The sequence below is a fragment of the Globicephala melas genome, chromosome 2 (assembly GCF_963455315.2).
Source record: "Globicephala melas chromosome 2, mGloMel1.2, whole genome shotgun sequence".
Lineage (NCBI taxonomy): Eukaryota > Metazoa > Chordata > Mammalia > Artiodactyla > Delphinidae > Globicephala > Globicephala melas.
The window spans coordinates 74,612,985-74,639,621 of NC_083315.2; the positions used below are offsets into that span (position 1 = coordinate 74,612,985).

Below are 26,637 nucleotides of genomic sequence, written 5' to 3' on the forward strand. Positions count from 1 at the left end.
TTACCTCACAACTAAACCCTCTACTCTGGGGGTCATGGAAGCTTGAGACATGGCAACGCCTGTTTTACGCAAAGGAAAGGTTGATTAGTTAGCCTCAGGAAAGAATCATTAACCTATCAAAATCAGTAAAAATTTTAAAATTTAATAGTAAAATTTTAGCAGCTGTGATTTTTTTTTTTTTTTTTTACAGCATTTCTGATACATTATGGGTTATTTAACTAGTAGATTTTTGTGGACTAGCTTGAAAACACAAACTTTTAGCTTTGGCTCTGTGGAAAACTTTTTTTTTTCTGATGTGGAAAACATTTTTAAAATTCCAACCACCAGTTTGCAAAGTTTTGAAGATGAGGTCAGGGAGGCCTGTAGTCTATCTAGAAGCTCTTAACAGTTTTTGGTCTGAAGTAATTTCTACTTGCCTTAAATCAGTTAAATCAGTCATTATGTTAAGCGCCCAGCGCTATTTATATTTAGGCCTTTGGAGAAACACAAAATAAGCATAAAAGCAGTCACTGTACTTAAGGTATTTTTTTAAGTGGTGAAGCAAGATGTACTTGAGAGTACAAGGCAATATCTAATCAGCTGATGGATTGTGAGGTGTCAAGTGTGAGAATTTTATTTTAGAGAAAGCTTGTTGACAAGGAGAACTTAGGGAAAGCTTTATGGGGGATATGAGTCTTGAATTTAGCTATCAGATGTCTGGTTATGTATACAAATAGGAGAGAACTGTTGAAAGGTGCTGCTACTTCCGGGAGAATTGGAGGTAGAGAATTTGAGTGGTGTAAAAAATGTACCTCATATGTCAAGTCGGTTAAGATGATGGGTTCATATGTAGGATTAATTGTACAGTTTATTTTAGTGAAATGAAACAGCATGTCATTGTTAATAAAGCTTTTTTTTTTGTTTGGGACAGCTGTGGCCAGGTGGTTTATAAGCAGTTGGCATTAGCTTTGTCAGATGATTTGGGAGTGGAGAGTGGTACCTCGGGGTAAACTTCTCTGAATGTTTTTTGCTTTTGAAGTAATAAAATATTGGTTGTTAGCCCATTTTCCTTCTTTCGCAGGTAAAAAACAGGAAGCAGATGAGTTGAGTGGAGATGCTTCTGTGGAAGATGATGCTTTTGTCAAGGTAAAGTGTTAATTACACAGGTTAAGATGTTTATTTTGAGCCTAGCATTTTGCATGATGAATTCATGCATTTTACTGGAACAATAGACACTGAAATATGTAGGTAAAATAATGATAGAGACTTATGTAATATTGTCAATCTTATTAATTCTCATAGTTGAGAAATATAATAAATAACTTTATCTTTAGTTAAATGAGACAAAGCAAAAAATGTTTGTCAGAGCATTTAAGTAGAAATCCGAGACATAGGGGCCGGAGGAACAGCTACAGGACAATTGTTATCTTAGTTCCTGGACAACGTACTGCCCATCGCATTAGCTTTCGTATATAACAAACAGAACTTAGAAAAATGTAGTCCCTAAAATGGAGAGAGTTGCTGATGTGTTGCTACTTGGTGAAGATCAGATTAAGAAATTTGTTTTGCCCTTTAAAGATAAGCCAGGTCTTTATTGGCTAAAAAAGAATGTACTTTAAAACTGACCAACCAGAAATATGAAGTATTTTAATTTTAATTGAGGTTGTGGCAGTTCTATATTACTGTTATTTTTAATCATAGTTAGATTTTTTTTTGTTTTGTTTTCATTTTAATGAAGTGTGATCTGCTATTTACTGATCATTAGATCTTAGGTAGTGTGGCATTTGCAGGAGTTATTTAATGAGCATAGTTCCTCTTAACTTATGTACATTTACACCCCATGTATTTCCATTTTCTGTGTACAGTTAGGCCATATTGCCATAACATCTTGGGATGTCTGTGTGCTCCACCATGAAGCCAGCTCATGTCCATTCACCCACCCATCTCTCCTACGGTCTAGCTCTCTACCCTCCCTACGTTATACACACACAAGCCACACAGCACCATGCGTCTCAACGCTTTGTATCTTGCACTTTGAGGGCAGGCACAGAGAGAAAGAGATGTTTGGTTGAGGAGTTAGCCCTGCAGTCAGATAGTTTAGGAAATGTTTGCTCAGGGATCCATTAAAATTGATGATTGCATGTCTGTAACCAGCTTTCGTTTGAGCATTTAAGAACTCTTCAGTCTTTGTGTTCTTTTATCCTTGTGGTATATCTTCCATTAGGTTTGTTCCTTTGCTCTTATTTTCTCTAGTTATCTTCACTAGTGAGTGCATGATTAAGCCAAAATTACCCATAAGCTGGAAAAGCATTGTGCCTTAGTAAAAACCCTTTTAGTTTTCACATTTCTAACTTCCTTTCAGCTCTTCAGTTCATAAAAATGTTTCAGTCGTTTGAAACATTACGAGATGTAATATTGCTGTCTCTTATATGTACTGCCGAGGTTGCCTTTGTGTAATTATTAAATGAACCTGGTCTCATAATGTCTAGAAGAACAAAAGAGCTTTTAAAAAAATACTATTTAAATATATCTTCACTCTCTTTATATTTCTTTTTCCCTTTGGAAGTATCCGCGTATGTGATGAATTTGATAGAAATTAAGTGAATATGCTTTCCCTGTTTCTCAGAGTTGGCAGTTTTGGAATTTATACAGTAGTGGTGGGTAAATATCACCTATTGCTTAGATATATGAATACTATGGGAATTACTTCTACTTATAGGTGAGGAGAATGGTCAAAGTTGGCACTTCAGAGTAGATGAAGTTCCCTCAGTGACTTCCCTTGTGATTTTCTTTTGTTTTGCACCTATTCTTCCACCATCATATAACCAACCACCTACTCCATTTTCAATCCCCTACGTTCCTCCACCCATAGGTAGTGAAGCTGGTTAAACCTCTGTCCCAGAGACGCCCTGCTCCCCAAGCACTCCATATTCCAAAACAATCGTATTTCTTCTCGGTGCCCACCAGAAATTTCTATTCACTCATTGCAGTTCAGCTATGAATGATTAATAGTTATACCCCTGCACTTTTCCCCTTTTAACTCAGAAACTTTTTGTTAAATCTGCTAGATGTACCATGAGAATAGCAAAGGAGGAAGGGATGTTCATTGCTTTCAACCCTTTCTCTGCAGTTAATCAAAGAGGGAACTAGGCACATTGCTGCTTTTCTTTGTTTCTACTGAGGTACCCTTGTATCCTTAAACTTTGAAGGGCAAACAGATATTCTTTCACAGAGGCAATCCCAACCTATGTTCCCCTGCTTAATCGGCTTTGTGGCATAGTGGTAGATTTCAAAGCTAATACATTTAGATTAATTATTTGCATATTTTCTAAGAACAGACATTGGTGTAACAGTTGGGATTCCTTATTATTAATTGGAAATAAACTTTATATTATCGTATGTAAGATTTCCGTGGTCTTTGAAGTTAAATCAAACTGTGACATGTGGAGAAAAGAAGTCATTTCTTTGAAGCCGTGTCTTGAAGGATGGTTCATACAAGTATGTGATTTGGTAAATATTAAACAACTGGAACTTGAGAGCAATCCAGTTAGTGTGTATGTATTTCAGTGTAAGAGATTTGGGAACTCAGGTGCGTAGTTTAATGACCTTGGTTTTAGACCCCCTCTATTTTTAAAGACACAGTTAGTGTGTCCTATAAAATGATTGAACTTTGACTTTGGGAATAATGTCAAAATATGATAAAAGTGAAAACATTTAGAGATGTAAATTACCAAAAAGGTTTGGTGGATAGCCTATAGTACTTTGCCTCGAGTTGTACCAAATTTTCTTACCATTAAAAGGACTGTGAATTGGAGCATCAAGAGGCACATGAACAAGATGGAAGTGACGAACTAAAGGACTCTGAAGAATTTGGTGAAAATGAAGAAGAAAATGTGCATTCCAAGGAGTTACTTTCTGCAGAAGAGAACAAGAGAGCTCATGAATTAATAGAGGCAGAAGCAATAGAAGATATAGAAAAAGAGGACATCGAAAGTCAGGTCTTTAGCCAGTTTTTTTAAAACGTGACACAGATAAATTAAGTACTAGATAATAAAAACGTATATTTCTAGTTCAATGTGAAAGTCACAGAACTTTAAAAAAATATATTTTAAAAGTTATTTATAAATCACTCAGACTCCTACCATCTAAGATGACCCTTTTATTTTTGCTTATTATCTTCCACATATGTATATATTTTTACCTAGTAGTTATCATGCCATAAGTTGCTATTCTATATAATATTTTCACATAACATATCATAATGACTTCATAATTCTTGAGTTACACCACAGTTTATTAGACTGTTTTCTATGTGTCTGATAGCTACTCCTTTAATTTGGGATATTTAAGTTGTTTACTACCCTACTATGAATGAGTGTACCAATCTAACTCTGACCTTGCTAACATTATAAGGTGGTAGTTTTGGTTTGTTTTGTTTTTACTACTTTAGAAGATATAAAAGACTAATTTGCATTTATTTGGTTGTCATCAAGGGTGGGGAAATTACTTATGAAGGTTTAACTTAAAAGCATATAATTTTTAAATCTTTTCTTTGAATGAAATAGATCATTTGTCCTGCTTTGAAGTATGGTAGTACATCTTAAGAAAATCAAGGGATTAGGGGGTCAGTATTCATGCTTAGAACACTTCGTTCTACTTAGCCTAATAAATGAAGGGCTCATGAAGGACATTTTTCTAATTCTTTTATCAATGTGACTAAGCGTTTCTGTTGGCATAAAAAATATAGCCTGAATTATTAAGCATTGACTTAGGACCCATGGTTTCCATAGACCCTGCACAGAACACGAGGCACATGATAATCGGGTATAGCATAAAAGCATTCTCATGTTACCCAGATATTTTGTAAAGCAAAGCTATTGTATACCCTTTTACTTAGGAAATTGAAGCTCAAGAAGGTGAAGATGATACCTTTCTAACAGCCCAAGTAAGTTTACATTTAGTCCTATGAATTTGATATTGTGGGTGGAAGGGCTTGGAAAAGGAATCTTATTTTGACTTCATAATTCTTTAATTCATAAAACTGCCTTAAATTTAATACTGAGTTACTTATGTGGTGTATACAAAATACTTTAAAGTGGCAGCTGAAATTTCTGTTGCCATAGAGGTAATTGGAAGTTATTACAACAAGGTTCCTACCATTTTCAAAATAAAAATAAAAACAGTCTATCCTTTGTATAAAACATGACTCTAGTTACCAGTCTTTTGGGAAGCCTTCACACTCCTTGATTTTTTTTGGTCACTTTGGTATAAAATAAATCATTTAAAAGTACTAATATCCTTTTCAAAGCTTTAAAATTTGGTTAATTTAACACTCCTAGGATGGGCATAGTATAAAAATGATAAAAATCTCTGTTCAATTAATTTACTTGGGGTATGTATGTATGTATGTGTATGTGTGTGTAGAAAATGACAACTCTTCTAGGCTGTATTAGATTTTGTTTTTGGTATATGTGATACGCGTAGTGTACATTTTAAAGTATGACGTACAGATGCTGTAAACACATTTATAGCTCAATTTCTCTACTAAAAAATTACCCTGTCTTTTTCTCATATCTGTACTCAAGAATGCCTTGTTCATGTACCCTCTTTAAATAGTATACTTTCAAATAGAGATAGGGATTCCCTCTGTTTACTAGATTTAGAAAAAATAGTGATCCAGCTGTGTTTTTTCCTCATTCTAATACTTACTGGAAGAGTGTATAATGGGGCGTATATTCACAGACTGCTTAGCTGATTGCCTCTGGTCTTGCCTTCTTTCCTGCAGCTCTCTTGCCTTTGAAATGCTGGTGAGGCTATATATTGGCTCTCTGTGTTTATTTCAATGGGGGAGAAATTGCATTTCTGGGAGGAATGTTTTTGGTAATTTGGAATATTCAGGAAGGAAATATTAGGACTCTGAAAGTCTGTAGACTTGTCCCCCGTACTATCCTCAGGTACATTCATTTCTGAATGATGAAAAGTAGATGAGGAAGATCAACTCCCAGATTGGAGGAGTACCTTTTATAGATTACTAATTTGCAAAAAGGTAAAGTTGAACTCTTCATATTCTCTGGCAACGAGTTTTTAAATTTTCATCAAGGGCCTCTCTTACAGTTGCACAGGTTGTGAGTGTGTGAAAGCATCACATCTAAGGGTCCCCATTCTCATAATAGATTATATATTTATTGTAGAAATTTAACAGAAGTATCTTAAGGAATGAGTGCCTTTTTCTAATTTTTCCAAATTTTTATGGGCTAGATTTGGCCTTGCTCCCATTCCATCCTGAGAATGAAATAACATATACTTCTCATCAAGGGGCAAGTTTTGCTTTATCATATCAAAAGGGAGGTTACTTCTTCAGAGAAGTTTTAAGTAAAATGACCTTTTTCCTCTTCCTAAATGATGTATAGTGGAATATCTAGAAATATATATGAATGTATCTGAGTTCCATCATGATCTGATGCTTCTAAACATGACTAATGAATGTATTGTCTTACTACGTGTGTTAAGGAATACTGCATAGAGTGTACCCATCACACAGCTTCTGCTGTTATCAATTCACGGGCAGTATTATTTCATCTATACCTCTGTTCACTTCCGCTTTTCTGGATTATTTTGAAACAAATTCCAGACATCGTATTTACTTTAAAAATTTCAGTATGTAAAAATTTAAAAATTTCAGAACTCTTTTATTTTTTACATTATTACTCCTAAAACACGATTTTTAGTATCTTCAATTACTCAGTTGTCCAAAATTTTTTTAAAAAACAGGTTTTATTTGAATCCAGATACAAGTAAGATCGAGACATTGTGATTGATTGAAATGTCTTTTAGGCCTCTTTTAATCTCTAGGTTTTCTCTCCATCTTTTTTCCCCTACTGTCTTATTTGTTAAAGAAATTGAGTTGTTTATCCTATAGAACAAGAGTTGGCAAAGTTTTTCTTAAAAGGCCAGGTAGAAAAGGCCATTAGCCGTTGTGGGCCATATGGTCTGTCACAGCTATCCAACTCTGCCATTGTAGTGTGAAAGCAGCCACAGACATTAGGTGAATGAATGGAGATGGCTGGTTCAATAAAAATATTTACAAAAAGAGCATCTAGCATAGTTTGACAAGTCATAGAGCTTCCAAAGTCTATATTTTGCTGATTACATTCCTATGGATTCATTCAACTCTGTTTACTGTATTTCCTGTAAATTGGTAAGTTGGTTATAGGATCCAGAGGTTTACTATCTGATTCCTGCACCCCCATCTCCATCCCCGCAAGACATACAGCTAATTCCCAGGTAGTGTTGTATTCTTCTATTTGGATACACATAATGTTTGACTGTATCTTCTTGGTGATGGTACCAATCATTGATGATCCATACTGCACTGGTTATTTAGGGAGATCAAAGTGGTGATATTCTAATTCTGTCATTTTTTTCTTTATTTGTTAGCTGGAATGTTCCTTGGAAAGAGAAACTTCTCACCTGCTATTTGGTTACCCTGTGGTACCATTTACAAAGAAAGGCGGGATATATGTTTGATTATTTTTCTTTTATTTACCAATTTTCAAAATAATGAGCTGGTTCATGAGCGTCTCCAATAGTGACTAATGAGGTTCTTTTTTTTTTTTTTTTTTTTCTTTTTCTCCCATAGTTTCATTTTGAACTCATGGACTTAAATATTTTTAATGTATTTCAGTCCATTGTAGTTATTATCCTTATTAATGCTCAAATTGTCCCATCTGTAGCCAGTGAGAACCTCTTCAAGTTGGCTTTTGAGTCCTTTCAACATGATCCTAGTAGTCTTTGCTTCTGTGCTTTCTGGTAAAGATGTTCCATTTCCTGCTCCAGACCTGTAATTAGCCATTTTTTCCTTTTAGTGGTAAATGGTATTTCAAGACAGTAATCTCCATGGTAGGGGTATTCATTGCCACTGGGTTATTCATGTTTTCTAGGCCTTTTCAATGTACAGTGCTAGAGAATGTGTTTTTTGTTTGCTTGTTTTTGTTGGTTTTTACTTCTAAGATAAAATAGATTTTGAGTTCATAAGGATACTTCTAAGTTAATTATTTTCTTTATCTCACAGTGTATATACAATAGTCCTAGAATGATAATACCAACACCGCCACCAGTGTGATTTCTGAAAATAATTTAAGGTTTTTCTCCCCAGTTGTATCTCTCCTAAGGCTGTACCCCTCTAGGAACAAACAAATCACTGTGTTTTAGACTAGTCTTCTGTGTGATCACCAACTAATACATATTTAGGTTGACTTGTTTCATTTTATTTTCAATGTTTAAGTATTGTTTTTTAAAAAAATTAATCTGTAACTTCTTGTGAGTCTATAGTTATTTCAAAATAAAAAGTTATAATTTTAAATTTAATTTTATAATTATTTAAAATATTTACATGGTTCCAAAGTCAAATCTAAGAGACAGGATATATTCAAAAAAGTCCCCTTCACCCGTCCCCTTATTGGTGAACTTTCCAAAATTCAGGATTTATCCTTTTATTCCTTGTTTTTAAAAATATAAGTAAATAGGCAGTGCCTTTGTATAGGGATATATTTATTTAAAGCCAGTCTTCAGGCTTTGACTTGAAGCTTAAATCTTTAGCTCTCACGTGTTAGCCTCTAAGCAGTTTGTCATACCAGGTAGAATTTGGTTTGCATTCTGTTAGTTACTTATAATATTGTGAGTTTCGGCATGTTTTCTTAGTCAATTTCTATGTCTGTAAAATGAACATTGTAAGTCCTACCTGCTAGAGTGATGTGAAGATCAATCATATACCCTGGCACATAGTACATGTGTAGTTAGTGGTTACTTGTAGTATTGTTTTACTTGCTTGAAGGTATCAGTTACTTGAGAATTGTTTGGAAAATTTTCTCCAAAATGTTTGTATTTGGTAATGCTTTAATTCTTAAAAATTTCCTCTAGTGTCAATCCTGTCAATCTTCTATGATTGCATCATGTATATTCCTTTTTCCATTTGCCTTTGCCCCTAATGTTTCATTAACTTGAAGGGCCTTCCCTTTTTTTGTCATACGAAGTCTACATACCTCTCAAAGCCAGACTTATCTGTGTCTCTTCCATAAAGCTCTCTCTCATGTAGTGCTTTACTGTTGACAGAGAACTTTTTACACCCCTTATCTTATTTAATTCTATATATCCTATTTAGGTCATATGTTATCTCTGTTTTATAGGTAAAATTCACCTAGGTAGATGACACTACCACAGAGTAAAACTGTTTTAGTGGTAAAGACAGAATAAATAACTACATCTCATGGTGCCTAGTCTGGTATTCTTTTCACTAAATGACTCCACACTCGGAATTGTTGTTTTCTGAATTCCATTGTACTTACACAGTGCTGCAGTTAGTTCAGTCCCTCCACCTAAAAACAGTAGTGTCTTACACTACATTTATTCAGTAAATTCATTCAACAAATATTTGTTAAGTGCTTATTATGTGCCAGATATTTTGTATTTCCCACAGTCTTTAGCGTATTGCCACATAGATAGCAGGTAGTGGTTTAGGGTTATCTTGAAGGTTTATTGTAAATTAGTCAGACTGAATACAGTGTTTCTATACAAGTCAGGGGAAAGGAGGCCTTCCAGAAGAGGTCTTCTTACTTGGTTCATATAAGTACATGTATCACAAGATTAACCTAGGGGAAGGTAATAGAATGGGTATATAGGAAACACTTTGTTAACTGAAAAACAAGTCCTAGGCTTGTCTTTACCTGTCACGAGTCATTGCTGCTCCTAGAATGAAATAAAAATAGAGAAGCTTTCTGTATTAATTTTCATATTTGACTTAAGGGTTGTAGATCCCATTACAAAGATAAATAACATGAACATTATAGACATTTGTTTTCATTTTCATATGTGAAATAAATTTTTTCAAGATTAGCACAAAAAGTAGTTAATTTAAAAGGATGCTTTTCATTGTGGTTACTTATTTACCATATTCCTTATTCTGAAAAAAACATCTGTTTTCAGTGGAGGAAAATTATTTTCAAATAAGGTACATGTCTGTGCCTATATATCATTTACAGGGAAAAATTTCCACTGTCTTTCTTGTATTTCTTGGTTTGTTTCTTTATTGTAAGGAATGGTTTAACCTTAGTAGTGAGTGCTATGTTTACTGCACATACTGAACAATAATGCAAATATGCACTAGTGTGTGGCTCATCTTTTCTACTAACCCTAGTTGTTTTTGTGCTTCACCCCCATTGTAATCAGTTTGTTTTCTGGAAGTTGGCTCAGACTCCTTTCCTAGGGACATTTAAGTATATGTAATAAGGCTAGTGTTACTACTATTTTGAGAAACTAAAGTTGTGAAACCCTTCAGAAGACCTGTTGAGTAATTAGGATAGATACCTAAAAACTCTTGAGCAAAGTAAGGCAAACCTTACCAATTATTTTAGCAGCTAGAAATAACATTTCTAATTGGCAGAAAGATTTTGTTTTTTACATCACAGTATTTTTTAATAAATACTTTGGCCATTTTTTTTTCTTGAACATATCAATATTGCATCTCTAAAACAATATCTTGGAAGTGGTGTGCTGTTGTATCACAGGTAGATAAAGGAGAGGCAAGTTGCATTCTTTAAGTTACTTTATTCTGCTTTTAAGTAAAAGTTGAGATATTCCAGTTTATTTATCCCTCTGAGATAAATGACTAAAAGAGTTTGGGAGAAAAAGACTTATCAGTAATTCCAGCATAACTCATCCTTCCTTTGCTGCCACTGCCTACCACTCCACCCAAGTTAAAGCATTTTTCTTTCCTTTCCAAATGTTGCACATTAGAAATGTAATGATTAAAACTAAATTCCAGCATAACAATTAGGAGCTTATTAGAGCACAGTATAATGGACTTATATAATAATAGGATTCATATTGCTGTCAGTCAGTAATCTACTTGTTCTGGACTATTTTACTTCCTAAGCTTATGGCTTAATTGTTTTAGTGTTTTCAGTTTCCTTCATGTTACTTTAGTTTGCAGTACAATTGGTCATTCCCTAATTGGGGCACTTATGTGTTAACTTAAAGTTGAAAAATTATTTTAAAAATGACTTCTCAGAAATATGTGTGTTACCCAAATGTTAATTTTGAGCATATGGTAAAATATTTGACATTTTTAAGGAATGCATGCTTTTATATGAATCTAAAATTGTGTTATAAGATTAATGCGGCATTTAAAATTTTGTTTACAGTTCAGTTTTGCCGTCAGTCTAATTTCCCTGCTAGGCTGTCGCTCTAAGGCACCGTTCTTAAAGTGTAGTCCCTGGACCGGCATCAGCGTCACTGAAACTTGTTAGAGATGCAGATTCCCAGGCCCTACTCCAGGCTTGAATCAGAAACTCTAGGGTTGGTGTTCAGCAATCTCAATCTCAATCCCAAGTCCTCAGGGGATTCTGATACAGACTCAGAGTTTGAGAACCACTACTCTAAGGCTTCGTGTACGGTAGCTTCACACCACCTTGACTAAAAAAATCTACTTCTACTCAGCTTTTATTTTAAAAGTTATAAGTTAAAACATTCCTTAATTTTTTTCCATTACTGAGATTATAATGCATATTACTAGCTTATTTGTTATCTTTAATTTTGGGAAATGTTGTTTCTATTTTGCTATAATTCAGTTATTTTTGTAGTGTTAGCTTGGTGTAGAGTAAATAAAGATTTTCCCCTCTGTGCTATTCTTGTTTTCAAGCCAGCACATGCTTAATTTTAGATTACGTGATGTCACAAATTTTAAAATTGAAATATCACATATTTTAAAATTAAAGCCAATCATTTAAAAAATTGTGTTACTTGTTTTGCTTACCTTAGCACAAATACCATTTTTAAAGTGGCTGACCACCATTGTATATGAGACAGCTTATGAATTCATTTTAACAGATTAAAAAGGAATGAATTTGAAACTACTCTTGTGGTCATTCTTACTTCTGAGATGCCTAAGAAGGGAGTGTTTTTTGTTTATTTATTTTGTTTATTAATATGCATTCCATCCCTTGAAAAGTATATGTTTTCATGTTAGATTTTCTGGTACATTTTGAATAGTATGCCCTAAGAGTGCCTTTGAGCTGAGTCATGTAAAATAATCAGGGCAGGCTTTTTATTGGCATCTTTTTGCATCCTCTTTTTTTGGGGCGGTGGGGGGCCCGCGCCTCACGGCTTGCGGGATCTTAGTTCCCAGACCGAGGGTCGGACCCAAGGCCTAGCAGTGAAAGCGCCGAGTCCTAACCACTAGACCGCCAGGGAATTCCTAGTGGCTTTTTGATATGAGTAAGAGTCCGGTTGTTTAAACTAGTTTTGAGTAGTGAAACTAAGTAATCCAGTTCATTGTTGATATATAATCATTGACAGATTTGCCTGTTTCCTTGTGTAAAATCATGTATACCAGACATATGCTACATTTCTGTAAATGTGTTTTGGTTCAGTTCTGATTGGAATATCCTGTATTTGTTAGTGATAGGCGTCTCTAATATTATTAAATCATTCAGCAATCAAACTTGATAGATCTTGTACTATTACTGAAATCCAGTTTTAAGTGAATTCATTTTACATTTGATTATTCTTTGAATTTCAGGATGGTGAGGAAGAAGAAAATGAGAAAGGTATGTTTGATGCTAAGTAGAGTTTAAAAATTGGTGACATTTAGAAAAACAGTAAATTATGTGAAAATAAAACATTCCTTATTTGAAATCTTATTTTTGAAATGAGTTTATTTTCAAATTTATCAACTTAGTGAATTAAGGTAGCACCTTGATTTTATTTTTCAATTGGTTTTAATTTTTTTTTAACACTTTAAAGGTATGTTCTAACTTAATGGTACATATCAGTTACTGTAGTGGACAATGCCATTTTTTACTGAACCCAATTTAAATTTTATTTTTAAAAATAACTCCTAGCATACGGTAAGTTGATTACATTCTTAGGACTGGCACTGCAGTAACTCATACGTGCTTATTGGGAGTCCTTGTATGTAATGGATAATTAATTTTACAATTAGCCCTAAAAATGTTGGGTGACCAGGAGACTGACTTTTTGTTTGCTGCTTAGAGAAATTTCGTATAGTCTTCTGACAGTTTCAGTAGTTTAGGAGAGCTATCTCATCCAATACAATTGCAGGGACACCAGTAGCAAAATACGTGGTCAGTATGAGGTTTATGGAAGAGTTCTTGGAAAGACGTCAAAGGATCCTCCTACTTTGGACTAGAAAGGACATGGAACAGGGTTCTAAGCAAGAAAGAATAAAAAACCTAGAAGAAATGATGAAATAAAGCTACCAGCTGAAAATCTCAGATGCCCGAAGCCTTTCTATTTTGGGGGAATGCAAGACATCATTGAAGATGGTAATTGCAGGACTGACTGGACAGGATGAAGCCTGGAAATAACCACTTTCCTAAACGTTAATGGAGCAGGCCATCTTTGGAGCCGCCTGTAGCAGTTTTCCACGTGATTCTGGACTACACAAGAACTGAATAAGAAGAGCGAAAAAGATGAGGCCCTGAATACTTTGAAGACCTATTGGTATCCTCAGACTGTGACCTTTCAAGACGTCACCATTGGAGTTATGAAGGTCACAAGAGTTAAATCCCAAGATAATTTGAACATTGAATACCAAATCTGCACATTTGTCACTCTCTCATGGAGGAAAAAAATCTTCCATATGCCATTAACTTATAACCAGAAATGAAGAGCTGGTATCCTCAGGATGGAACCATTTCTTCACTTTTGTTATTTGGTATTTGTATTTAGAGATCATTTTTTTCCATGAAGAATAAGTGATCCTGGGTAAAGGATTGTTTATGTTAGTTAATACCCTTGTGTTTTTCTTCCTAACCTTCCATCAGTGCTAATAACTGGCTTTATATTTTCTAGGTCCTATTCTAGCTTATGAATATGAAATTGTTTAAACTTCTTGTTTTGCCGTATTTATTCCTGTTAAATCCTCTTAGATATAGCAGGTTCTGGTGATGGTACACAAGAAGTATCTAAACCTCTTCCTTCAGAAGGGAACCTAGCTGAGGCTGATCACACAGCTCATGAAGAGATGGAAGCTAATACGACTGTGAAAGAAGCTGAGGATGACAACATCTCGGTCACAATCCAGGCTGAAGATGCCATCACTCTGGATTTTGATGGTGATGACCTCCTAGAAACAGGTAAAAATGTGAAAATTACAGATTCTGAAGCAAGTAAGCCAAAAGATGGGCAGGACGTCATTGCACAGAGCCCGGAGAAGGAAAGCAAGGATTATGAGATGAATGCGAACCATAAAGATGGTAAGAAGGAAGACTGCGTGAAGGGTGATCCTGTCGAGAAGGAAGCCAGAGAAAGTTCTAAGAAAGCAGAATCTGGAGACAAAGAAAAGGATACTTTGAAGAAAGGGCCCTCGTCTACTGGGGCCTCTGGTCAAGCAAAGAGGTTTGTTTTTCTATGTCAGTTCTTTACGATACTGAATTCCAGCATTCAATAAGATCACTCTACATTAAGGGGGTGGCTTCAAGACCATGTACAGTAATTAGTACTTATGATCCTGCCTATAATATTTTTGATCGTCATAAGTTACTTTAAAAAAAAATTCAAGATCTTCGTAATATGCAGTGTGTCCTACTGATTGCATTGTCGAATTGTCAGCATATATTTGGTTTTTTTGTTGTTTTTTTTTTTCAAATTGACAATTTTTTTGTGTTTTATTTTTAAAAATCCTTGTGATGATGGTTAATGAACAACTATCAGTCCTAAGAACACAAAATGAAGTCAAGTCCCAGTCCTGAAATCTGGAGAAGATGGCCATATATCCACTGAATAGAATTGTCAGAAAATCTAGATCTTCAGGCATCTTGGGGAAAATCAGTCCAAGAATCCTAAGGGAATCATTTGTTCAAATAACCTAATCTAGGCCTTTGGAATTATTAATTTGTATGAATAGCACTATTTGAAATATAGTCGATATCAAGCTGTTCGATTTTTGTTCTTTTGTTTTTTTCTGTTGTGTTTTTTTTTTTTTTCAATTTTCTTCTGGTGATTTGCTTCTTTAGCTCTTCAAAGGAATCTAAAGACAGCAAGACATCATCCAAAGATGACAAAGGTAATGGATTTCCTTCCCTGTTTATTTCAGTGGTAAATTGCATATTTTCATTAAAAAGTAATAATTGCCTGGGGTTTGTTTCCTTTGACATTATTGAGTCCTCAAAAATTGACATACTAAAATTTTTCGATGGCCTTTATGTAAACAATGGAGTTAGATTACAGCAAATTCTCAGTGTGATTAAAGCATTACTTTCTTAATTACTTAATTTGTAAACTGGTATGAATTTGCTTAAAATATATTTGGTCTGTGTTTTTTACGTTGTGTTCTAAGCATCTGTATGGAATATTCATATAACAGATATTTTGTTTTCTTATAATTTCAAGTATTTTATCTTTGATTGCAGTCACTTTTAACCCCTGTACACCACCACAGTCTTTTCCCTTTCTGTCTAGTAGGAAATATGGTATAAACAGCATTTGTGTATATTTGTGGAGCTGAAAGAAAGTCAGTCTCCTAACATTTGGTTTTACTTTCTTGATTCTTTAAATCAGGGCACACTTCTGTTAATAGCCAGTTATACAGTATTTTAATTCTTCGGAATTTACTTCCTATTTGACTTATTTTGCATTGATGAGAGTTTTATGTGGAAAAGTAGTTTTATTTTAATTTTTGTGAGCTTAAAGGTGCATTATTTGATTACTTTTTGTTACTGGGAAGTCTCAGTTTGTCTCCTGGTCATGTGCTTTAGTGTCATCTTGTATATGCTGTATACTTGAAAAATATTTCTTGTGTTCTCAAAAAGCATTTTAAGGGAAAATAACACCATTTAGGTACTACAGATTCTGAAAATGCCTCGAGTGCCTGAAAAAGTAATGTGTTCCTTATCCTTTTTTTTAGTATATTTTGTTGGTATATTTTAATAATTACAAATTTTAGTGATTGGTTTAGTAATTGACAATTAATTAATTGCATTACCCACATTCCTTACAGTTTGGTTAATGGATAAGATATAATAAATGTATTAAATGTTATCCTTTAAATTTAGAAGACTAGTGTAGTCTTAATTAAATGTTAACTTTTTCCTGTCATTAAATTGTTTTTTCTGTAGTTAGAGAAGTACGTGGGCCCAAATGTTACTGGTAAAATAAAAAAGATACATAAACTTCCAGTTAACATTTCATAGCAGATCGCTTGATAACTACATTTCTTAAGAACACAAATGCAGCAACCATTAATATTTAAAATATTTGAGTCAGGCATGTGTTGTCTCATAAGTACGCTGACAATAGTTCTTCAACTAAAACTTGTGGCTTGTAATTTTTAAAGCATTAAACATTTTACTCCAATAATGCAAAGTTATAAAAATTGTTACTTTTGTTTGCTTAGATACTGTTTCCCTTAGAGTGGGTAAGAGTTGTTTTCCAAGTAAAGTCAAATGAATGAAAATTCCTTTTTTATAATAGCACATTTGAAGTAAAGCACTGAAGGATGACTGACCAGGCCTGTATTTTAAGAAATGGCATTTATCTGTATGAAACCATAATTTGTGTATGGAAATAGTGCAGAAATAATACATATAACCATTTACCTATTCTAAAGGATTTTGAGGTCTCTGATCTTATTTTTGTAAGTGATTGTAGAAGATTTTTTTTTTTTAAATACAGAGTTATCCAGCTGCATGTGATTCCCACTTTCTCTTACCCTTTCTCTGATAGAGAATGAAGGTGAACTGTGGTTGGCTAGTCTTTGTTATTAAACATTCAGATTCTTGAAAACAGTTTATCCCTTTGTTTGACTTTTCCCTTTGCGCTCCCAAGTTTCTCAGGAGCTAAAGCCCACCACAGATGTAGGTAATTAAGCAGTCTGTACATTCCTAGATGACTACTTCCTGGTTCCCTGTATTCAGTGCAGTGGTTGAGTATAAGTTATTGAGCTTAACAGCAAAAGTCCAAGACATGTAATTTATTTTTTTTGCCTACTTTGTCTTAAAATTCGTGCAGTAGGAAATGTACAAATGTTCAGACATGTTTGTATTATCTCTTATTGTGTTTGATTTTAATAATAGATGTGTAGGATTTTGATGTAGTAAAGTTGTACTATCAACATTAGAGGGTATTATAATTTTGGAAGAATATGGCCCTAATAATTGTGTTTTAAAAAATTCCAATTGAGGTACTTAAACTTCTGATATTAAATCTATTCTAGGAAGTACAAGTAGTACTAGTGGTAGCAGTGGAAGCTCAACTAAAAATATCTGGGTTAGTGGACTTTCTTCTAATACCAAAGCTGCTGATTTGAAGAACCTCTTTGGCAAATATGGAAAGGTACATTCTTTTTACCTTTTTATCCATCTTTCTGGTATCTCCATTCTAAATAGAGGTTATATTCAAAACAGTATATATAAAATCTAGTTTCTTGTCTCTCTTAGGACTGTTACAGGCATAATTATTGAATTCTGTAGTAATGATGAGTTTCATCATATAATCTCACTCTGAGCCCTGGGAATCTTCTATTAAGAGCTCATATTTTGAGCCCATTTAAGCCAAGGATTTTGATTCATCACATTCATCATGATATTTCTTGGACCTAGAATTGCTGAGGCTGATCTGGTCATCTGGAAAATATAGGTAGATTAATATTAGGCAATGGGATATAGAATATGAGGGAAAAAACCCCAAAACTGATGTGGTCCTTTTCATTATACAAATTCCAGTACAGTGGTGGTGAAAAATGTAAAACTGGTGAAACTTAATCAGAAGTTTTGATATGTGCTGTGAAGGAAGAGTGCAGGGTGTTAGCAAAGGGAGGCGTTACTGTGGTTGGTTCATCAGGAGAACTTTTTCTGGCATATGAGGGGAGCCCTAACAGAAGAGAAAAATAGTCAATGATTAAATGAATTGAATATTCAAATAATGTCTGTTGAATTAAGTTGCAGTTGATCTGCATCCCTTAGGGCACTCACTATTTTCTACTTTACATTTTAGTGTACAATATATTGGTACATCGTATATAACCTACTCTGCTGTAAACTCTTTGATAGCAGGGATCTTTATCTACTATACTATGTGTGCACATGGTAGGCTTTCAAATATTTATTAAATTAATGACCATTAACAGTAAATAGCCATTAATGAGTGTTACAAAAATCTATCTTATTGATTTTAGGAGTTTTTTCTTCTTCTTCTAATTAGAGAGTTACCTGCACATTTAAGGAGGTTCTTGTAGATGTCAGATACAGAACACTGAGAATTGTGGTCCCATGATCAGCTGTGGTGTATTTTTGGTTCTATTTTCAACAATTTATTGTTAGAGCTGTAAAAACGGTATTTTGATGTTGGCATTTGTTAGGATTAAAACTATATTAGGAAACCATGTACTTATAACAAGGACCTCGGGCTTAAGAATTAAGCTGTTGTTGGGGCAAGTCAGTGTTTCCCAGAGTTGAGATAAAAGCTGATAGCTACCAGCTACCCACACCATACAGCCTCCTAAATTCCTTACGTTCCTCTTCCTGACACTGCGTCCCTGTTCCTATTTATTCAGCACTACATTGTTCTCTCTCGCTTTTCTTCTCACTCATCCACCCCTGCCTTGTCTCTCTTATTCATTTTATAGAATTGAAATTATTTGTCACTTTTATATTGGTATACATTTTAAAAGTACATAGATGGAAAGTGTGTCTTTTGTGTGTTTTTTAAAAAAAATTAATTTATTTGTTTTTATTTTTGGCTGTATTGGGTCTTCGTTGCTGTGCGCGGGCTTTCTCTAGTTGCGGCGAGCGGGGGCTACTCTTTGTTGCAGTGCACGGGATTCTCGTTGTCATGGCTTCTCTTGTTGCGGAGCATGGGCTCTAGGTGCGCAGGCTCAGTAGTTGTGGCGCATGGGCTTAGTTGCTCCACGGCATGTGGGATCTTCCCAGACCACGGCTCAAACCCGTGTCCCCTGCATTGGCAGGCAGATTCTTAACCACTGCGCCACCAGGGAAGTCCTAGGGTGTATTTTTAAGGTTGCTTTTTTACATGTGGCAGATTCTTTATTTTTGAAAGACCCATTATAGAAAAGTGTTAACACTTATCTAGACACTTTCTAGGAACTTAACCCTTTTTGTTTTAATATCTTTAAGAGATTCAGGGTGAGCCTTTGATAGGGAATTTTTGACCCAAATCTAATTGAAAATATTATTTCTTTGCTTTCGTTAATTGTGCCGTTACTTCATTGATGTGACTGTGTTTTGGCAATGTATTTGAAAGGAAGAAAAAGGAAAAAACTAAAAGCAGGTTAAATTGCTTTTTGACATTTTAAATTGTTCCCCTGAATATTTACTGACTACTTACAGGCAAGGTAGATGGTGATCATAGAATAATATATGTCCTAAATTTATCCTTTATCCTGAATTTATACATCCTGAACATATCCTTTAATTTGAATAGTCTTCATTCTGAAGTTTAATCTATTTAGAAATGTATGTGGTTATAAAGTTGTAAAACTTTCTAAAGTATAATCTCATTTTACAGGTTCTGAGTGCAAAGGTAGTCACAAATGCTCGAAGTCCCGGGGCCAAGTGCTATGGCATTGTAACTATGTCTTCAAGCACAGAGGTGTCCAGATGTATTGCACATCTTCATCGCACTGAGCTGCATGGACAGCTAATTTCTGTTGAAAAAGTAAGCTTGCTTAAGTGTTTATAAAAGGGAGGTTATTTTGAGGGCTAGTAATTTTCAATTTAAAGATGTTACACTGGTAGGGAGTAGAATTAGGAATGATTTTTAATTTTATATATTCATTTCTGTTTTCCAAATTTTCTACCATCAACATACTTTTTATAAACATAAAAGTGTAACGTTAAAACACATATTTTTTTTCTGTTTAAACCTTTCAGGTTAAAGGTGATCCTTCTAAGAAAGAATTGAAGAAAGAAAATGATGAAAAGAGTAGTTCAAGAAGTTCTGGAGACAAAAAAAATATGAGTGATAGAAGTAGCAAGTAAGGATTTATTTTGTTGATAAGCATATAGACTTTCTTGGTACACTGATGAAGTAGTCCTCATTTTGTTGTTTTCTTGCGTGTTGTGGTATGGTCAGGACACAAGCCTCAGTCAAAAAAGAAGAGAAGAGGTCGTCTGAGAAACCTGAAAAAAAAGAAAGCAAGGATACTAAGAAAATAGAAGGTAAAGATGAGAAGAATGATAATGGATCAAGTGGCCAAACTTCAGAATCGATTAAAAAAAGTGAAGAAAAGAAACGAATAAGTATGCTATGCATCTTTCTTCTCAGTCCCTTTCTAATGCATCCTACAATTTAATTTTTACAGTGGAAGGGGAAACTTGAGATTACAATCCAGATAAATATTTTAAACTTTGTTATTAGATGTCACTGTGGTAGAAAAGGAGGTCTAATAGACTGATTGTCTTCTCCTTTTCCACTCTTAGGAAACAGATGTCTTCTTCCACCTAAGCCCATTTACTGTTAAATCTGGGCTGGCTGAAAACGGTCAATGAGTAATAGCTATGTAATTGATCTTTTGGTATCTCTGAAAGTATTTATGTTAGCAGATCAAGCTTTAAAAACTCTTTACCTTTAAGTTCTGATAGAATAGGTTTTTTATTTCATGTATTCGTTTATGAATATTTGGTTGTCTAAGAATTCAGCATTTTTACATTATATTTTCTTTTTTACTGAAATATTTTTAGACATTTGCTTATCTAATTTTTTTTCTTTTTCCTCTTAGGTTCAAAGAGTCCAGGACATATGGTAATACTAGACCAAACTAAAGGAGATCATTGTAGGCCATCAAGAAGGGGAAGATATGAGAAAGTAAGTCTCTGAGATGGATGTTGTATACTATTCCACCTGTTCCCAAAAGAAGCTAAGTCAGTATCTCTAACCATTTTGCACACTTCCATGCTAGGAAACCTAAGAAAAGGGGAATGTCATTACTCGTTTAGGCTTTTTAAATGACCAGCTCAACTTGAAAAAACAAAATTATTTTAACTTGTAGTCCTGTTATAATTTTTTTTTCTACAGATTCATGGAAGAAGCAAGGAAAAGGAGAGAGCTAGCTTAGATAAAAAAAGGGACAAAGACTACAGGAGGAAAGACATCTTGCCTTTTGAAAAGATGAAGGAACAAAGATTGAGAGAACATTTAGTTCGTTTTGAAAGATTGCGACGAGCAATGGAACTTCGAAGGTAGGAAAAGAGTCTGTTTATACCTGTCTTTAACTATAGGTACATCTTTAACACTAGTTATAAACCAGATTTCTGGAAATTGTATTCCTACAGAAAGATATTTGTCACTTTTAAGAAGTGCAGTAAAACCTACTGATTTCTTAAGTTTGCATAGTATTTTACGATTTACAAAATACCTTTCCATCTATTATCTCTGTCTTGACAGTTCTGTAAGGTTAGTTATGTCCATTATATAAGTGAAAAAAATGGAGGCCCAGAGAGGCTAAATGACTCTTCCAATGCCACATGGCTAATGAGTGGCAGAGTCGGGACTCAGACCCAAGTCTTCTGACTCCAAGTCCAATGCTCTTTCCTCTACTCCAAAGCTGCCGCCATAAAAAACATGACTTTAAAGGAAAAATTGATTTTTGAGATAGGATAGTCTCAATGTAAGCTATAGTGGTCAAATAATATGTTGACATTTTAGGGAAAACTTATTGTACTTTGAATTAGAGACCAAGTGAAGGCAGATTTAACCCTGTGAACCTTATTGTGTTCAAGCTCTGTCCCAAAGCAGGCATTCTTTTTAAAACAAAATGAGAACAAAACATTTCTATTTTTAGTGGCAATATCTCAACAGTTCATCATGAGTGCCAGTTTGCTTTCATATATATCAATTTTTGGATGCCACTTAAAATATTCTTGTGAAAGTGTTTCATAATATAAATTTCCAAATATTAACCTATACTGTCAAATGGTCACTTACCATGAAATTTCATCTATTCATTCACAAGAGTGCTTGGAACTACCAGAGATACTTTTAGCAACTTAAATAATACTGTGATTGCCACACAGTTTACCTAAAGGAAATAACCCTTGCATTACTCAGAACCTTTGTTGGAAGAGGTCTCAGCACGCTTAGCCTCCTGTTTAGAGGACCACAAGTTGAGAGGAGGGTGGGAGTGGGAGTTATTAGGCAGCACTCCTCAAACCCGTTAGACCAGCACCCCTTTCATAGTAAACAAAAGAGTTGCAGCACCTTCTTTACTAATCTGAAACGAAATTGGTATATAATATACCTACCTATACAAATATACGAAAAATATCAATATAAAGCCTTAACTGTAATACGAAGGAAAATGAAAGTAATTTATAATGAAGCATATATTCCAGATATGAATGTTTAGGCATGACTCTCTAGAAGATCTAATGAAGTAGTCAGATGTTTGCACCCTTCTTAAGACTCAGTGAGAATGTGACAGCTGCAAACACAGATTGATACCGGTTTGTCATATTGGTGAGTCAAATACCAGGAGTGTTGTTGATGTTATGACATGACATCTGAAATGGTGAACAACTCTTGGTGAAGTTCTCAAGAAAGTATAATTTTCCCTCTTACTTATATGGAGTTGCATTCCTGGAAACTTTAGTGTACATAAAGCCACGCCAAAGCAAATGAACCTAGCATTTATTAAACATTAGTTAAGTTCTAGAGCTAGATTTTTTTCTCTAGAGGTGATTTTGTTTTAATGACATGAATGTCCATTATGGTATTTGAAAGGTACATTAGGAGTGTTGGACAGTTTTTTGTTATGCAGAACTATCTTGACTATTCCACGCATCGGAAGATATTTAGAATCCTTGGTCCCCTTCACTAACTGCTGGTAACCGCCCCATGGTCATTGTGATAATTAAAAATGCTCCTCAGATTTCCATGGGGGCAGTACTGAACCGTTGAGAACCACTGGGTTACTAGGGGAAGACATGGTGATAGACAAAATACACTGGGTGCCTTAATGTAAGGAAATGATTTTTTAAAAAAACCAAACGCTGTTAAAAGTCTTAATATAATAATTTAGTTGAGCAAACATTTGAACTACCTCCTGAATGAAAGAAGCATGTTACCTGGAGCCATCTATTATGGGCTGTGAACACTCCAAAAGAGGCTTTGAGGCAACCGTTCATTATATACAGCATTTGCTGTAATTCATGCTGGTGGTTATGATCCCAAGTTATCAAAAATAAGGCCTACCTGATTTTAAGGAGATAGACTATATCCTATTTTTCTATCAAAAACAGTAGAAGTTGTAGTTTTGCAAACTCATGTATGTAGAATATCTCCTTTTAAAAATGTTGATTAATTAATGGGCTGTTATAGTGGGATTTTTATTTAAACAGGAATCATGTAAGAGGCAACTACTCTATAAAATTCAGCTGTTCAGTTGACAGTCTTAATAAATAAGTGACACTATTGAAATCTGTTTAAAGTTTTATTTTGAGTTCTCTTTCCAATTACATTAAAACTACTTAGAATGAGTTGAAGTTTAAAATTGCCAACCTCAAGGAAAAATACAAATTCAAAAGCTATTCTCTTTCACACAGTGCTAGCATAATTTAAGTATTTCTAAATACTGATTTTTGTTAGACGAAGAGAGATTGCAGAAAGAGAGCGTCGAGAGCGAGAACGCATTAGAATAATTCGTGAACGGGAAGAACGGGAACGCTTACAGAGAGAGAGAGAGCGCCTAGAAATTGAAAGGCAAAAACTAGAGAGAGAGAGAATGGAACGCGAACGCTTGGAAAGGGAACGCATTCGTATTGAACAGGTGCAGTCAGAAAATCTTTTCATCTTAAATAACTGACCTTTTTCAAACCCTGTGATTTTTGCCCTAAAATTTGCTTTACATGTTGTAAAGCTTCTATAGAATAAGTTTAGCTAATGAGCATTTATTAAGTGTCCCTGAAAGGTAACAGTGAATTAGGTGCTAGTTAAAAATACATTTAGTCATGACTTTGTTCTAGCCAATTGGTAATACCTCGAGCTCTGCAATATCATGGCAGCCTAATAGTCTGAGCATAGGACTATGAGTCCAGAGTAGTTGTAATCCAGGCTCTGTCACTATCCCATTCTTAGAAAATAACTATTTCCTTACATATTATAGTGGGAGTGATTTCCCAAGGCTGGAAGGAAATAATGCCTCTCTTTGCAGAATTGCATCCAAGGTTTTAAGGCACTTAATCTTCATACGTATTAAGAACTCTATTTCTAATTCCCTTTAGGTGCTTTTGTTTAAAATTATTAAACTAAATTTGACCTTCCAAATTTAAAAAATTGCCAGCTTTTAACACCCAGTCTCTGTTAATTTTAATGTTGCAGAACAATAGTCATAGCTTAGATTGCTAATTACTGAAGTCAGAATTTTTTATTTGTCCCAGGTATGTGTTTTGCCTGGTGCTTGCCTATGATGGTTTCTTAATGACAGGATTAAAACAAAGTTGCATATATACTTACCTTATGTTTTCATTTTGCATTGGTTGGTTCTTCCTTCTATGTTGTCTGAAGGAACGACGTAAGGAAGCTGAACGTATTGCTCGAGAACGAGAGGAACTGAGAAGGCAACAGCAGCAGCTTCGTTATGAACAAGAAAAAAGGAATTCTTTGAAACGCCCACGTGATGTAGATCATAGGTAGTTGCTTACTTTCTTTAACAGTAGCTTACTATCTTATTCCTTAGTCCAAGCTAAGACTAACTCTAGAATTGGACAGTACAGGCACCCATCACTGGAGTAAAGGGTCATGATCAACAGGGATGGGAATGATTGCAGTATTGAATTGGACCCAGTGCATTGTCAAGTAGAAGAGTCTGCTCTTCTGTTTCCCTTCCTAATGCAAATGTTTTTCCACTATGACTGGAAATACATGGTAGACTTCAGCAATGGCTCTCAAACTCAGACCCATTTTGAAAATGCTTACAGGGTAGTGCAGATGGTACAGAAATCAAAGTCAAATTTGGGAAGACTAAAATATAGATTCTGTATGTGTTTGCATTCATGGTTCTTAATAGATTTCAAAATACAATATAGTCATTTAATTTTCTCATTATACATTCTGTGAGATTTAGTTGATAGTGTTGAGAAATAAGTGGAGTGAATGACTTGTGCTTGGGACTGACCCCTCTAACCTTTCCAAAGTTAAGTATAACCAAAAAGGTTGTATACACCTAGTTAGAATTTTATCATAAAATGGTATCAAGTGTTTATCTTATTTGTCTTTTCCATTTAGTAATTTGAAAACAATTCTTCAACTATTTTCTTTCCTGTGAAATTCCTCTAATAACTATATGACTTTGTATAACAACAATTTTTTGCTAGCTTGTTCTTGTAACAATGTTTTATCTTGAGCTTATTAGCCCTCTGTATCCACAGTTCCTAGCATGTGGTATGTATGACTCCAAGTAAGTGTTATTTGATTGTTGTAAAACTAATTTATATAAACAAGCAAATATTTTTCTTCAAGGCGAGATGATCCTTACTGGAGCGAGAATAAAAAGTTGTCTCTAGATACAGATGCACGATTCGGCCACGGATCTGACTACTCTCGACAACAGAATAGATTTAATGACTTTGATCACCGAGAGAGGGGCAGGTTTCCTGAGAGTTCATCAATACAGTCTTCATCTTTTGAAAGGTAAACAGATTATGTTGAAAAATGCTGTATTTGGTATATGAGCCTTGTTAGTGATAGTTTGGTTCTCAGTTAAAATCTTGAGTACAGGTCATACCTGAGTGTTCAGAACAAATCATATGTTTGGTTTTTGTATTTGTTAATGAGACTGTGATTCAGTATTCAACATTAGTTTTATAGGCCACCATATAACACAGTTAAGTAGTTGGTTTTATCTAAGTGGGAGTACTGTTAACTTTGGATGGGCCTCAACTGTGAAGAACAGTAAAGTATCCCTCAGGTTGGTAGTGACTTGATGTAATTCCCTTGGATGGCAAAAAACCAACCTTCATGCCAGACATTTAGCTCAATTTAAAAGAATATAGGTTATTATCAATAATTGTGGCTATTTTTGGTCACCTTACCTTAAGTTAATTTTTATTTATTATTTATTTAGTTTTTTTTTTTTTACATCTTTATTGGAGTATAATTGCTTTACAATGGTGTGTTGGTTTCTGCTTTATAACAAAGTGAATCAGTTATACATATACATATGTTCCCATATCTCTTCCATCTTAAGTTAATTTTTAAAGAAGGTGTTATTACTGTAGGTTATGCAAATAAAGTTAAGAAGAATAAGGCCAAGGAAGTACTTCTCAGGACCTGTGTTCTTTGTTTTGGACAACAGGCGAGAACGTTTTGTTGGTCACAGTGAAGGGAAAAAAACACGTCCTTCTGCACGAAGAGAAGATCCAGGTTTTGAAAGGTATCCCAAAAATTTCAGTGATTCCAGAAGAAATGAGCCTCTACCACCAAGAAACGAACTTAGAGAAACAGACAGGCGAGAAGTACGAGGGGAACGAGATGAGAGGAGGACAGTGATCATTCATGACAGGCCTGATATCACTCACCCTAGACATCCTCGAGAAGGAGGGCCCAATCCATCTAGACCAACCTCCTGGAAGAGTGAAGGAGGCATGTCCACCGACAAACGAGAAGCAAGGTATTTGTGTAGTTTCTAAT

At 34.6% G+C, this 26,637-nt stretch overlaps 2 protein-coding genes across 21 annotated transcripts in view; one reads left to right on the forward strand and one right to left on the reverse strand.

Annotated features, from left to right (window-relative positions):
* Nucleotides 1–26,637, forward strand: part of SLTM (SAFB like transcription modulator) — a 44,226-nt gene that overhangs the window by 11,159 nt on the left and 6,430 nt on the right. For 2 of the 10 annotated variants that reach the window (XM_030878840.3, XM_060294189.2), the window contains 16 exons: nt 1,061–1,125; nt 3,780–3,977; nt 4,877–4,924; nt 12,554–12,581; nt 13,926–14,394; nt 15,012–15,061; nt 17,210–17,328; nt 19,519–19,668; nt 19,884–19,987; nt 20,086–20,252; nt 20,732–20,817; nt 21,028–21,191; nt 23,596–23,776; nt 24,514–24,638; nt 25,468–25,638; nt 26,303–26,617. In XM_030878840.3, the coding sequence (XP_030734700.1) occupies nt 1,061–1,125; nt 3,780–3,977; nt 4,877–4,924; nt 12,554–12,581; nt 13,926–14,394; nt 15,012–15,061; nt 17,210–17,328; nt 19,519–19,668; nt 19,884–19,987; nt 20,086–20,252; nt 20,732–20,817; nt 21,028–21,191; nt 23,596–23,776; nt 24,514–24,638; nt 25,468–25,638; nt 26,303–26,617 (2,440 nt within the window). The remainder of the gene's footprint in view (nt 1–1,060; nt 1,126–3,779; nt 3,978–4,876; nt 4,925–12,553; nt 12,582–13,925; nt 14,395–15,011; nt 15,062–17,209; nt 17,329–19,518; nt 19,669–19,883; nt 19,988–20,085; nt 20,253–20,731; nt 20,818–21,027; nt 21,192–23,595; nt 23,777–24,513; nt 24,639–25,467; nt 25,639–26,302; nt 26,618–26,637) is intronic. The other 8 variants (XM_060294186.2, XM_070044909.1, XM_060294187.2 and 5 more) reach the window with 6 other exon arrangements.
* Nucleotides 19,976–26,637, reverse strand: part of MINDY2 (MINDY lysine 48 deubiquitinase 2) — a 115,783-nt gene continuing 109,121 nt past the window's right edge. For 7 of the 11 annotated variants that reach the window (XM_060294203.2, XM_060294201.2, XM_060294200.2 and 4 more), the window contains 2 exons: nt 24,463–24,579; nt 19,976–20,132 (listed from right to left, as the gene is read on the reverse strand). The gene's annotated coding sequence lies outside the window, so the exon portion shown is untranslated. The remainder of the gene's footprint in view (nt 20,133–24,462; nt 24,580–26,637) is intronic. The other 4 variants (XM_060294202.2, XM_060294208.2, XM_060294206.2 and 1 more) reach the window with 1 other exon arrangement.